This window comes from Hipposideros armiger, unplaced genomic scaffold (assembly GCF_001890085.2).
Source record: "Hipposideros armiger isolate ML-2016 unplaced genomic scaffold, ASM189008v1 scaffold_28, whole genome shotgun sequence".
Lineage (NCBI taxonomy): Eukaryota > Metazoa > Chordata > Mammalia > Chiroptera > Hipposideridae > Hipposideros > Hipposideros armiger.
Window position 1 is genome coordinate 6290810 of NW_017731378.1, and position 13969 is coordinate 6304778.

Below are 13969 nucleotides of genomic sequence, written 5' to 3' on the forward strand. Positions count from 1 at the left end.
GGACGAGAGCTCCTGAGTTGTTGAAGGGCTAAGACCAGGAGTCAGGGTCCTGGCACAGGCTCGTCCACCTCTGGGAAGTTGACGAGCGAGGGAATCCAGTCTGCCAGTCAGCATCAGGTACCTGGAGAGGAGTCTGAGCAGCTGGAAGCTGGGAGGTCCAGCCAGACAGCTGGCAGGTGGCTGGTCAGGCAACGGAGCCACAGAGCAGGTGACATACAGTGAGGCAAACCGGAAAACCGGGGCTGGTGCTCAGGAGGCCAGGATTCAGGGCCCCTGCTGCTGGCTGGGCTCCAACACCCTGGAATTCAGGACTCTGGAAAGAGAGGCAGCTGGGACGAGACCAGTCAGGAGCCATGGACTCAGGCTCTGAGAATGAAGAAGTGTCCAGCCGCTGGAGCTGGAGACTAAGGGAGTGTCTCTTTGAAGGGACAACCTCCTTGGAGAAAATGTTGTCAATAATCAGCAAAGTAGAAGTTACACACAGAGTAGGAAGCAGTAATTGCACATCAAGATGTCTCCCCAGAAAAAAATGCACAAAATCTTCACAAATGCACAGAAAGCCATGTACAAGAATGTTCACTGTAACACTGTAATAGCAAATTTTAAAAGAAAGAAAATTATCCGTGGTTGAAAGCTAGACGGTGGTTTATTCATAAGCTGCAGTGGTCTACAGCAGTTTAAATGAATGAATTATGGCCAAGTGTCAGCATGGATAAATCCCTAAAACTGAATGTTCGGCAAAACAAGCAAGCTTTGGAACATGTATCATGTAAGATAAGATTTATGTAGATGGAGAAACTCAAAAAGGTTGTTTATGAACACAAATATTCATTAAATTTAGTAGTGGGCATATGATTGACATCTCATTGTGCTTTTCTGTGTGCTGGAAATAATTCATAAAATAGACGAAGAAAGTAAGAGGCAGGGACACACACACACGCACGCACACACACACACACACACACGTGCGTGCACGCACACACAGGCGCACACACGGCAATGGAATTTTCTGCTGGAATTGAGTAACCTGAGCCAAGGCACGAAGGTTGGATGCCCTGGGCTGTGCGCATGTTACCTGCCGTCTTCCAGGTTAGCTGTGTGTACTGAGCAGCTCAACATGGACTCTGGCACTGTGCTCGGCCCACGGTGGGTGCTCAGTGCATGTGCATGATGGTTCCAGCTTTCTGGAAATTTCTGAACATTTTAGTCTACTGTCAAAATTTGGGGAGGCTAGCTTTAAAATTGGCGAGATGAGCCTGTTTCCTCTAAGTGACCCTACTGGCAATTGTCTGGAGTCACAAGGTGGAGGATGGTCTGCTTTCTTGTAAAAGTGAGTTTTGCAGGCACAGCTCTCTCTGGCAATGGGTCTGAGGTCTCTCTTCCACCTGCCCCCTGCAAAGGGGACCTGCAGAGCCCTGTGGTCAACTAACTCCGTGTGCGGAGTCGATGCTGGAAAGGAGAACCAGGTCGCCTTTGGTCCCATAGGTTCACCGGCTCCTTGAGGTGTCTCTTGTGAGTTGTTTCTGTCAGCCTGAATGAGCAGAGACTGCCCCAGGCATGGTGAAAGCTGAGATGCGGAGAATCCTTTGTTGGGAAGTCCCTACTCTCAATAGCCACTTTTGGTGAAGAACAAGTCAGTGGGAATCTGTTGTGTCGCTTGCAGAAAGAGAGACTGTGCGTGGTGCTAAGCCTTGCCACTTTTGATGAATGTTATTTGGATTCGGGAAGGAAATTTGTTTTGACATAAGTCATGCAGGGAGCCCTGTGCATTTAACTCGTATAAGTAAGATGTTTGTTACATACAGTATGAGGAAAAGCCACTAGTTGGAAAACAGCTTAGCACTGTGTTGGTGGGATAGTAAGATTTAAGTTCCAGAAGGAGCCTCTTGTGTTGATGACAGAATGGGGTTTGACAAGATTCCCTTCTTGACCATACTCTAGTCAGGATTCTCAAGCTCTTTTTCAATTAGGCCCTGCCCTTGGATATGTCCTAAGGTCCCAGTTTTAGCAAAATTCCTGCTTAGTCGGTTTATCCAGAATCCCCCACCCTCCATATCTCATCATGCTTAAGATCTGAGCAAATTCCTCAACACCCACGGTGCCCCAGGTGATGTCTGATCACCTTGGCCTGCCTTTAGCATGCATCCTGTCAGGTGAGTTTAGCAAAGAACTATACTAGCCTCTTACTAATGTTTCATTAGCCGACCACAACCATTCTTTATGGCTATAAATTCCTGCTTTTCCTTGTTGTATTCAGAGTTGAATGCAATCTGTATTTCCTACTGCAAGTCCCATTACTGTAATCTACCTATTGTGATAGCCCTGAATGAAGTCTGCCTAACTATTTTAACAAGTGTCAGGTGGGATTTTGCTTTCACAGGCTGAGAGAATTGGCTTGTCTAGGGTAACACTTTGAGGACATTTCAGAATCACTTCTAGAGTCTAGATTTCCAGACTCCAGGTTCAATGTTTTTTCCCTATACCATGATGTCATCATGCCTTTACAAGTATAAACTCAAGAAGCAGTTTATTCTATAAAATGTTTTATTTGGGTTAATAAGAGTATGCAACTGACAGCCCATAGCAATTGTGGCCTGTCTCCTCTTCTGCCTTAGGTAGGATAGGAGCTCAGGGCGATTGGTCTTTTAACCTTAATGCTAGTCTGAGTGAACTATAAATCCTCCTCTGCACCAGATGCTGCTAGTCCTTACCAGGTGTGCAGCATCTAAAAGGTCAGGTGTGTTTTCTCGCTGTGGTATGTGTTGAGTTGCCACTAGACCTTAGCAGTTGGTCAAGAACTTGTGAGAAGGTTTGGGCAATCTCATTCATTTATTCTTGCAAATAAAGACAAAGCAAAACAGTGCAAAAATCAATACATGAATCATTTGCTTTGTACTAGGCATGGTGCAAGACATCTGGGCTGTGACAAGAAACAGCTGTTGCCCTTAGGGAGTGATAGTCAAGGAAGAGGTCACAGAATAAAAATGGAATGACCAAGACAGTAGGGTAAATGCTAAAATAGAAATATGTACAAGATGGTAGAAAGGACAATGTGATTAATTTGGCTTTGGGAAAGTTGGAAGGAGGGCGATGTTGGAGTTGGGTGCTGAAGGTTGGAGACAAATTGACCAAGTAGGGGAAACAGGGCATGGATAATTCAGGCAAAGGGAATGATGTGTGCAGAAAAGGAGGGGGATGAAAATGCAAGACATTCAGGAAAGTTTAATGAGGTTGGAGAGAAAGGGGCAGAGGAGCAAGTGGCTGTAAACAAGTTTAGTAATGGAGGCTGAAGCCAGATTTTACAAGGCTAAGCTTGGCAAACAGAGCATCACAGTGTGCAAGCAGTAAGTAGCCACTATCAGGGAGTGAGGTGGACAGATCTGGGTGGTTGAAATACAACCTGGCGACAGCATAGAGGATGGTGGGAGGGGGAGAAGGTTGAAAGAAGACCATCCACTTGGGAGACTGTGGCAAAAATGATGATGCATGAGGCACAGCATTGGAGAAAGGCTGGAAAGACCAGTGGTCTAAGTTATTTAGGACATAGAATCATTAAGACTTGGGTACTGAGCTAGGCTAGGGAGATAAATGCAAAGAGAATGCTTGAGAGTGATTGCCATGCCTAAGCTAGGAGACAGAATATAAGTCAGGTTTTTGGGACTGATTATTAAAGTTAGCGGACCCAATGACCACGTGGAGCCAGTAGCCTAGGGAGGGATTTGAAATATTAATGTTTATTTATTCAGTAAACGTGCCAAGTGCCCATGATGTGTAAGGCCTGGTTCTGTACATTTTTGGGAAAAGAGAAGCAAATTCTTTTTTTTCATTTATTTTTCAACATTTCAGTATGCTTACATCCTTTAGGATGTTTCTCATGTGTTATATTTTTGAATCCTTACAAACGCCTTGTGAGATTACATTATCCCCACCTTTCAGGTGAGAAACCTGAGGCTCCAACAGGTTAAGTAACTTGCACGTGGTCATGGAACCAGAGAGCTACAGATCTGGGGATGAAACAGATTAACTATGACCGCCCAAAGTTCATGCTTTTTCCCCTCGCCCTAATGTTCTCTGAAGTTCCTTGTCCTTGAGGGGCTTGCGTTGCACTTGGGGAAGTAGAACATAAAGAAAGTAATCATGACAATGTTGAAGAATCAAAAAGAGGCACGCACGTGTGTCTTGGGAGCATAATGGATGGGGACATTGGTTCTGGAGCCGAGGAAAGAGAAGTGGCAATGGGGAAGCCTTAACAGAGGTGAGCATGGGTATTTAAACTGGAGGACATGGAATTTGCCCAGTTGGATGAGGGAGTGGGTAATTCTTAGAGGTCATCACGTAGTGTGGCCACTAGGTTTGTAAAGCTGTGGGTTAGGACAAGAGCAGAGTAGAGTTAGAAGGTCGATGGATGCTGAAGGAAAAGGCAGGGGCAGGAAGTTACCAGGGGAGGCACACAGCCAGAGCCGGGAACTGAGATTTAAGGCGGCATGAAGGCTCCTGTGAAGTCCATTGATCATAGAGAAAATAAACTGACCTCTGTGACTTTCTAAAGCTCAGGTGGGGGAAGTTGTGTGAGTCTAGTCAAGGAAGGCGATCACAGAAAGAGAGGAGGAGAGCCCGCTGACACTGGTGGTTTGAAAAAGGAGGGAGGTGTGGGTGGAGCAGAGGTTGGGGAAGGGAGGAGAAAAGTGGATGGGAGGTTGGGTACTTGAATCTCACTGTTGGACACCCACTCTCCTTCCTCCATCATGGAAAGGTGAGATCGAGAGGAAGGAGCCTAGGACTTGGCCTGCCTTTGTTCTGTTTTGGTGTCAGGTCAGAGCCCTGGAAATCAGGCCCAAATGAGGAGCAGGTAGCCAGCGGGATAATTGGAATGATGAACTGTTGGCAAGCAGCTCAGTGTCATTGGCTTTTCAGCCTGACACATCACTGCGGCTAAGTGAAGCATCAAACCCTCTGCCTGGCGGGGCCTGCTTCGGCTACTGGTCCCCCCAAGCTCCTGGGTATGGCACCTCCTGCCTCTCGGAGGGCCCCCTTGCTTCAAGCTCAGTGGCGGGGGTGTGAAGTTGGTTGCACCTCGGCAACCTCCGGTGACAGTCCAGCCTTCCTCCCTTGTGGCCTTGCACAGCTCCTGCTGGTGGGAACGCGTGCCCCTCCCCAGGGCCATGCAGAGAACCAGGGGCTGGGCATGAGGGAGGTGCCCTCTCCTGCAGCTCCTTTCTCAGTACATCTTCACAGAGGGCAGAAAAGTAGGTCTCTGAGAAAGGCCGGGAGCAAAGGCGTAAGCAGATGCATTAGTCTAATTGCTCTTCTAAAATTAATAGGGATTTTTATCTCTGAAAAACACTGTAAGCACTCATGTGATTTGGGAACAAAGGTGCCAGTCCAAGGGGAGCCTGGCTCCCCCTTAAACACAATCCCCCATCTGGTAAAACAATCTTTCCCTTTCTCTCTTACCTGCAGATCAACGAATTATGGCACCACCTATGAAAAGCTGAATGACAAAGTGGGCCTGAAGACTGTCCTCAGTTACCTCTACGTCAATCCCACCAACAAAAGGAAGGTAAGAGGAGAGGTCAGTGGGTCTGGCACACTCCCTGCGGGTAGCAGAGCTGCCTAGGGCCAGGAGATAAGAAAAAAAAAAAAATAGCCATGGAATTGCTTCTAGAGGGCCTGTTTTATATGTCAAGGTCATCACAGACACTGTTTGTGATTCTACCAATAGCCTTGGTAGTTGTAGCCATTATAATAACAACAGTGAAACATATAACTGTAAGGGGTTCCTCTGTACCAAGGATGGTGCTAAGCTATTTTCACACCCTAGCTCATGTCGTCTTCTCAATGAATCTGTGGGGTAGAAATGATCAGTGTCCCCGTTTTACAGAGGAAAAAACTGAAGCTCAGAGAGATTATGTCATTTGCTAGCCTGAAGTCAGTAGGTAAATAACAGATCTGGAATTTGAGAATCGGTCAGCTTGGCTCCAGACCTGAGTCCTTCTTCAGCTGCCCTCTTGCTGGTCTATTTTCACAGCACTTCTCACAAACAGGGGGTCGGTTTCTGCCAAGGAAAAGAGAGGTGGCTCCTGGATTCATCCTCTTGATCCAGAGCTGCTTCTGAGGAGAGCAGACCTGGCTCCGCCAGACCCTGTGTCTGTCTTTCCTCTTGACTTAACAACCAGGACATAGATGAAATCACATATGGTCTGACTTTGGCCATGGAGTCCCACTGGGAGGAGGGGGCGTGGATTCCATGGAATGATGGACAGGTTTAGAAAATAAATGCTGTGCAATATATTGGCTTTGGGAAGAGGTGGTCTTTTCCCAGCTAGGAAGGCGCTGATATTTAGAAACTGAGGCAGGCCTGGCCCCGGTAAACACACCAGGCATAGACGAGGCTATTTCAGTGTTTCTGAAAGGTTGAAAATGGCGCTCCCAAGCTCTCCTCTTGCAGACTGATTCGCGTGCCCCAGTGGTTTTGTAAACTTTCCCTTCAGTGAGGTAAGTTCAGATGTCAGCTCGCCATTGTGCAAATGTCCCTGATCTCCGGCTCCAACTCAGTTGAGTCCAGTAACTTAGAATGATGACTGTTTATGTGGCTCAAAGCAGCTTTGACTCAAATCCTTAGCATCACAACTCTCAGCCCCACTCCTTCTCCCCACTTCTACCTCCCATGTCCCTAAGTATCCCCAGCAAAGGGTGGGAGCAGATGTGGTGAATCCTGGTTCAGGGTTGGTGATGGATGACAAAGATGCAGCAGCTCCAGGAGTCCCCCAGACTTGAGGGCTCCCCGGACCTGACACTGTGCCCACCAGTCAAGTGCCTAAGCCCTGATCATCAGGATGGCTATTTAGGCACCTGTTACTGGTTTTAGCTGAGTAGTTTTGTTTCTCTTTGTGCAAAAACATTGCCGTTTTCATGTTGTTCGGTGTTATTATTTGAATTACTGCATGTTAGAGGTGGAAGCGATCATAGATTTCACTGATGCAAACAGTTATTAATTGTTTTTGAACTTCAGTTCTTTTGCAAAAGTGTTTAAAGCTCTAGACTTCTTTCTAGAAATATGCCCCTGCACACAAAAATTTGAAAACAATTTTTAGGGGTTTGTGAATAGCTTGAGTCCCAGCCATGGACCAAAGATGTTCGTAGAGTCTCAGTTAAGAATCTTTATACCAATTGCCTCATTTCACAGATGAGAAAATGGAAGCCAAAAAAGCCCAGGTAAAGAGCTTTACATAGGCAGGTAAAACATGGAGTCAGGTTAGAGCCCAGGACTCTTGACTCTCAGTCCAGATTTCTTTGCTTCAGGCTACATTTTGCACCCTTTCCTCCTATAAAGACAGAGAGCATAGGGTTTCAAAACTGATGATCTAGTCCTGATTTGGAAGCTTGAGACAGTTGCTTCATCACCTTGAATTGAAGCTTGGTGCCAAGTCCATGATGGACACATGATAAAACTTGACTGAATGGAGTCAGTGATGATCTATCTCAGTTCTTCACCTGCCCTTCTCCCTTCATAGAGAAGGAAGCGGAGTACCACAGAGGACACAGGTCCCACCCAAGTCGCTCATCTGGTTCTGAGCCGAGTTGGCAGTTGGTCTCATGACTCCTCATTTAAAGCTCCCCCCGTCCCACCCCAGTGACTTGGGATCAGATGGAATCACAGGGTGTGCATACACCTTGGGAGAAGCAGGAAGTGGCTGTTTGACACATAGCAGATGCCCTTCAGTCTGATCTCTGACCTATGTGTGGACCACAACAGAGTTAATCATATTTTGGGTGTGGATGATAGGTCAGCCATCTTCATGAGAATTTCCCCAAGTGGTTTATGAAGGAGTCACACCTGTTTTCACCCATTTTGGTAGTCATCTGTCAGGTACATTTCCTTTTGGAGTCCTACTCATAGCAATGTTTCTTTTGGTTCTCCCTGTTTTTCTCTACTCCTGGTTGGTTTTAACTCCCCTTAACACAGCCTGGAGGTGCTTAGAACTGTGAAAGGTGAAGGTTAAGGCAGATGCTGAGGGTTGGAAGGAACATAAGCAGAGGTTCGGAGACCACTGGCACAGAAATGCCGCCTCCACTTCTCTGCCACATAGGTGACATCCAGACATGGGCTCCCTGGAGCAAATTCTTGCAGGAATTATTGCCCATGTAGAAGTTGGGTCTATTAAGCCTATCTTCTCTGAGAAACACCACCAAAGCACAGTTAAGTCCCACTGTCACCTAGACACTGTCATCTAGGCAGAGACTTTCTTCCCTGAGATTGGGGAAAGACAAATGACAGCTAATGCCACAGATTTATTATTAATTTTTTTAAATGACAATAGAAATTAACTTCATAAGGGGACTATGTGATTCTGAAGTGCTTTCTGAATCTTCCAAGGAAAGATGAAATTGGATCCTGTTTCACTTTATTGTTAAGTGTTTTTATTGTATTCTGAGCCTGTAGATACTGACAATGCACAGATATTCTTCATGGATACTTTCTACTGATCAGAATATTCTGTTTACCAGAACTTCCCTTTTCCAGCCAAGTAGGCAAAATGGCAGTTAAATATTAAGGAAAACATTCTTATTTGTTTCTTTATTGGTGTAGTGCTCTGGATCATTATGACTTTGTAATGTGACTTTTTTTTTTTAAGTGTTCTTCTTAAATAGGTCTTGAAGTTTAAACCTGTGGTTATCAAGATTCTCACCTCAGCTTGAATTATGCAAGATTTCCTTGATCCTCTCAGCACCCCAATTACCCGTAGCTCCCCATGTTCATCAACCAGCTAACAGTCGTGCTCTCCAGCAGATTTTCCAGTTAATCTTGTGGAAACACTTTTTACCTAAAGAGTTATTTATTTAACAGATGGCTACTCCTCTCCTTCCTTGGAGGCTGTGAGTATATCAGAGATCTGTTGCCTTTGGCAAAACAGTAAATTGTGTTTGTATTTACATAATTGTTCCTGAAGCCAATTGTTGATTTTTAACACTTTTTTGACCACATAAAATCTCTAAATGCAGATAGCTAATAAGCCATGAGGTCGAAAGTAGGAATTTTAACATGTACATTGTTTCCTTCTACCAGTAATAACCTTAGCATTAATTGAGCACCTACTATACTACACTTCCTTTCAAAAGCTTAAACTATATAATCTGCAATCCTCCCAGCCACTTTAGAAGGCAGGCAAGATAAGAAAGTAGGCCCTATGTAAATTACCCAGAAGGTCTACTACTTGTAAATGGTGGGTCTGCAACAGCCTTTCCATTGGTTTTATTCTGGGGATAAATTAGTCAAGATACCTCCGACAAGGCTGAATCCCCTTAAGGAAGTTGAGATTTGAACTAGTAGGATCTACTAGACTTTCTCTAAATGAGAGTATTGATGTGAAGTGCTGGGAGCTGCTCTGGTTGAAGTTGTTCCAGACCATCCTGTGGGGTGGCATTAGCACTAGTTTAGTGACTTTGACCTGCCCTGGCGTGTTTAATGTGAATTCTGCATCCCTCCCTGCTTGCCTTTCTCTGACGATTGGCCAATTAGCTCATTGCCTTGGTGATGTCTGAGCCTGGCACGTTGAACACCAGGAGCAGCTGTGTTAGTTCTAGAAGCAGGTATGTGTGAGGTTTGCCTCCAGGAAAGAGGCTCTGCTATGGTGGAGTCTGGGCTCCAGGTCACAGCTTCTCCTTCCCCTTGCAGAAGATAAATGTCCCTGGGGCTCTAGAACTCATTCTTGTTCTTGACCCCAGGCCCATGCAGAATGGCATGCGCCTGAGGTCAAGCCAGCATTTAGCAGAGCTGTGCTTTTTACAAACAGGCTGAAGTCCTTGTGCCGCAGAAAGAGAGGGGCGTGGCTCCTACGGGTGTCTATTCCAGAGCAAACCTTTGTGTGGATAGGAAAATACAGGCATGCCCTGGCCTAACTGCTCTGGCTCAAAAGTGGCTGCCACCTGCAGACTTGGAAACAGCAGCTTGGAAACGGCAGAGAGGATAGAATGTTCTGACTGCCAGCGAATGAGACCCAATTACTGCAGGGTAGAGGTGTGTGTGCCTCTGTGTGTAAGGGGCGGGGTGAGGGGGTACGGAAAGGACTGTAAGGTCTGCCCTCAGAACAGGATAATGGCTTCTTTTTACTGAACTCCTATAAGTTCCAGGCACTGGGTTAAATTCCTTTCTACACTCTATTCTCAGTTTCACTACTAATCCCCCGAGCCCAGTAGTTTAATCCCCATTTGACGGGTGAGAAAACGGAGGCTCAGGCAGGTGAGACACTTGCTTCTTATAAAGTAAGAGAGGGCCCAGGATCCCCACTCACCTCTGGCAGACCACAAGGGCCACACTCTGATCTAATACAGGTGGGCTGCCCCTGCCACAGGTATAAAGACCAGGTTGAGTGCAGACATCACTCTATTAATAGTAACCCTGTTGCCTGTTAGTGTTAGAAGATTAGCAGTTCCTTGGAGGAGGTGGGGGAGTGTTAGATGCCTCTATCCTAATTGATTGACCAGAGAGAAGGATAATTACTTCCAGGCTCCCCTGCAGGAATACAGCGGGGATTACTAGTCAGATTTCTCTGATGAGCAAGCCACCTCTGTCAAGCTGTTAGAAGGCATTGTGTGTCCGGCTGGATGTTGGTTGTTTCTGTGTCATCCTCTTAATACAACAGCATAACCCTGAGCTCTCTTTGACACCTTGGCAAACCTCTAAACAAAGCAAAACACGGAACTTGAGAGTATTGGATGCCTGCTTCCCCTGAGCATGTCTCCTGAGATCGTTAGAGGGCCCGGTAGAGGAAGCTCTAGGGTCGCATGCTTTTAGCTCACGGGTATTAAAACCTCTACACCAAAGCAAAGCAAAGCAAAAAAGAATGCGGAAAGAAAGACGGTTTTAGGCTGCTCAGCACTGTGTTAAATGTCTAATGTCTAGCTCTGAGTAAAGTATTTTGGAGCGGAGAAGGGAGGTTCCTGCTTTCGGAAATATGCAACTTACCTGGGCAGACACGATGCACATAAAAATAACTGCATGCATAGACTTGGGATCTCAAAGTCAAATGCATACAAGGGCCAGGCAGGTGATGCCACTGAGTGATGTGGGACAGGTGGTGGCTGAGGCAGCAGCCTCTGCAAAGAAGCTTTCACTAATTTGCAACAGGTTACTGTTGTCCTGGGAGAATGAGGACACAGTGCAGCAGTGACATCATAGTCATCATTTTCTGATTTTCTTAAGAGATTTTCTCTGTATATTTTTATACAAAAGTTCTGTGTTTTGAAGTGTTTTAGATAGGCTAAAATATGGAGTGCAGGGTGTGGGGGCTGGCAGGCTGTTCAAGTCTGCGTCAATCTCTTGTATCCAGTTGGCCTCCTGGGCCATATTCTGAGTAGTAAGTCCATCTCCAGGTAAAAAGCAGGTATGGGCAAAGTGGTCTTTGGGGCCACAGGGGAACACTTGGCAGCTGCCCTTGCTGGGGCCTGCAGGGACACCTTCATGATCGGCGTGAGAGAGCAACAAAGTCGAGGACAGCTCACCAAGTCCTCCCTTTGACTCAAAGGAGTCACATAATAGGTCCTGCATTGTAAGACCTCCTGTGTCATATAAGGGTAAGACCACCAGGGTGGGAGTAGAAGGCAGACATCTGCTTTCTGGTCCTGAGGAGCTGAAGATCCTTGAATAAGCCAGTCTCTTCTCAGAGCCTCTGGTTTCCTACTCATATAATGGCAAGGTCAGGTCCCCTATACTTTTTGAAGCTCTTTCCAGCTCGAGTTGTCTGGATTGCCCCATTTGGACAGTGCCGCTCAGGGGACGACATGATGATATGTGACGGCCCATGGACTTTGAGTTCAGTGGATAACCAGTTGGAAGATATGACCCCCATAGGTTCTGTGGCCACATGTGGACCAGCTAAGCCCTCCCGTCTGGGCCAGCTTTTCTGAAGTTACAGATACTTGGGTAGAAGGTGGTGGTTCCCTTAAACCCCCTGGCTCTGCTGATGAGACTCATGCAGCCCTCCTCCAGTGGGAAATAGAGCTAGAGATGCTTTCTGGCAACCCCGGGGGCAAGACCCCAAGAGTCACAACAGCAGGCAGGGGGCCAGCTCTGCTCCCACACTTCCTCCTTCATGGCCACCGACCTGCTTCAGCCTCAACCAGGCGTCTCATCTCGGTGGGTCCTGCATTTCCCCTTCAGAAAAAGTGCATAATCTCTGTGTTCAAGAGCAAGCAAGGGAAGTCCCTCTTAGCGCCAATATCTGTGTCTGTTTTCAAAGGTAGCACGTGTCTGTGATTTTAATGATGATGATGATAACAAGCTAGCATTCTCTGAGAGTTTACCATGTGCCAAAATCATGCCAAATGTTTTATGTGAATTAACTCATTTAATACTTCATCAGCAGCCCTGTGATGTTGGTACTATCATCATTCCATTTACAAATGATGACTTTGGCACCGAGACGCCAGTGACGTGCTCAAATTTGGTTGCTGATGGTCACTTACCTTGGTCTAATGCGCTCATCCAACTCACTTTCGCTCGTATTTAATTCTTAGATTCACTGCATGTTGGAGCCAAAAGGGCCTTCAGAGATTGTCTGTGCAGACTCTCATTTAACAAAAGGGGCCACGTGGGGACTGGCCCCAGGTCACAAAGTCATTTGCAGCAGAGCTGGGGCTGGAACTGGGTCTGGGGGTTTCCTAATCCAATGTTCTTTGCCAAAAGGCTGGTGACAGCTGGAATGCACAGATCTTATGGGGAACCCTGGCTGGGTCCAATGGTGAATGCGTGCAGGGAGCAGCTGGAGTTATTTACTCCCCGGCAGTCTCACTGAATGTGGGTTATAGCTGTAGGGTTCATGCAAACATCCATAGCTTCTCGGTTCTCTGGTCCCAAAGCCCTAAGAATACTGCAGTTGGAATCACATTTCAAATGAACCTGGTGAGAAACCAAAGGCCTGGAATCCAAACTGCCTTTCCATGCTGGAAGCACAGGGTGGTGGGGCTGCGTGCCCGAGGTCAGGTGGCTATTAGAGACGCAGGAGGCTAGGTCCCCTGGGGAAGAGGTGTCCAGGAAGGAGTCAGGGTTTTCCGTGTAGGGCTTTCTCTTAGTTAGCTGTGGGGCTTTGGGAAAGTCATTTAAATTCTATGAGCCTTTCTTTCTCAACCTGTAAAGTGGGAATAAAAAATCATTTTTCTATCCCCTCCTTTTGGGAACATTAGGATAAAATAAGAAATATACTGTTGCTTTGGAAGAACCAAGCTCCGGAAAGGGAGGGAAGGTTGTGACTACTCAGATGAAGCATCATGATTACAGACCAGAAGTCGCGCTCCCTGGCTGTGCCCGAGTGCTGACTGCAGGGGCTCCTGGGCACCCCCGGTGGGGCTACCTGCTTCTGGGCTCCCTTGGGGAGGACGCAGCTCCCAGAAACCTGGGTTTTTAAAAGCCTCGCATCCTGCCCTATCCAGGAGGCACTCTGCTACCATCTTTTTTCCAATCTCTTCCTTGTCTCTTAAAACCAAACCTGCTGACTGCCTGAGAGAGATTGATTATTCGGCTGATGGAGAGAAATGATCCCACACTTGTTAATTCACAGCCACCTTGTTTCTCTTGACTCATAAATTAACAGTTGCCAGGAGGCTAGAGCAGTTTTTCAGGAGATGCATTTAGGGGAAAATATGTGAAAGGATGGAGTGGAAGAAGGAAAAGAACAGAATTTGGACCAAACCTCCCTTTTTTACTGACTCTGAGTCCAAACCTTTTTCTTCTTGGTTATGTCCATAAAGAGAGCCAGAATCAGAAAACAGGAGAGGTAGCTCAACGCGGGTGGAGACACTAGTTACAAATGTCCATCTGCCTTTGCGAGTGTGACCCGCAAAGCAGTGGCTATGGAGTGTGGTTCAATTCAAACTAATCACTTAAAGGAAAAGGCATTGAGAGTAATTCTTGGAAATTCACTCTTTAGTCACAAAGTCCCTTTCTCAGCAAATATATATATATATATATATA

At 46.5% G+C, this 13969-nt stretch overlaps 1 protein-coding gene across 1 annotated transcript in view; it reads left to right on the forward strand.

The window, feature by feature from the left end:
* The window catches only part of SORCS3 (sortilin related VPS10 domain containing receptor 3), a gene marked incomplete at its 3' end in the record, with an annotated part of 397797 nt that overhangs the window by 238087 nt on the left and 145741 nt on the right, over positions 1-13969 (forward strand). The window contains exon 3 of the mRNA XM_019636290.1: positions 5461-5560. Within this exon, the coding sequence (XP_019491835.1) occupies positions 5461-5560 (100 nt within the window). The remainder of the gene's footprint in view (positions 1-5460; positions 5561-13969) is intronic.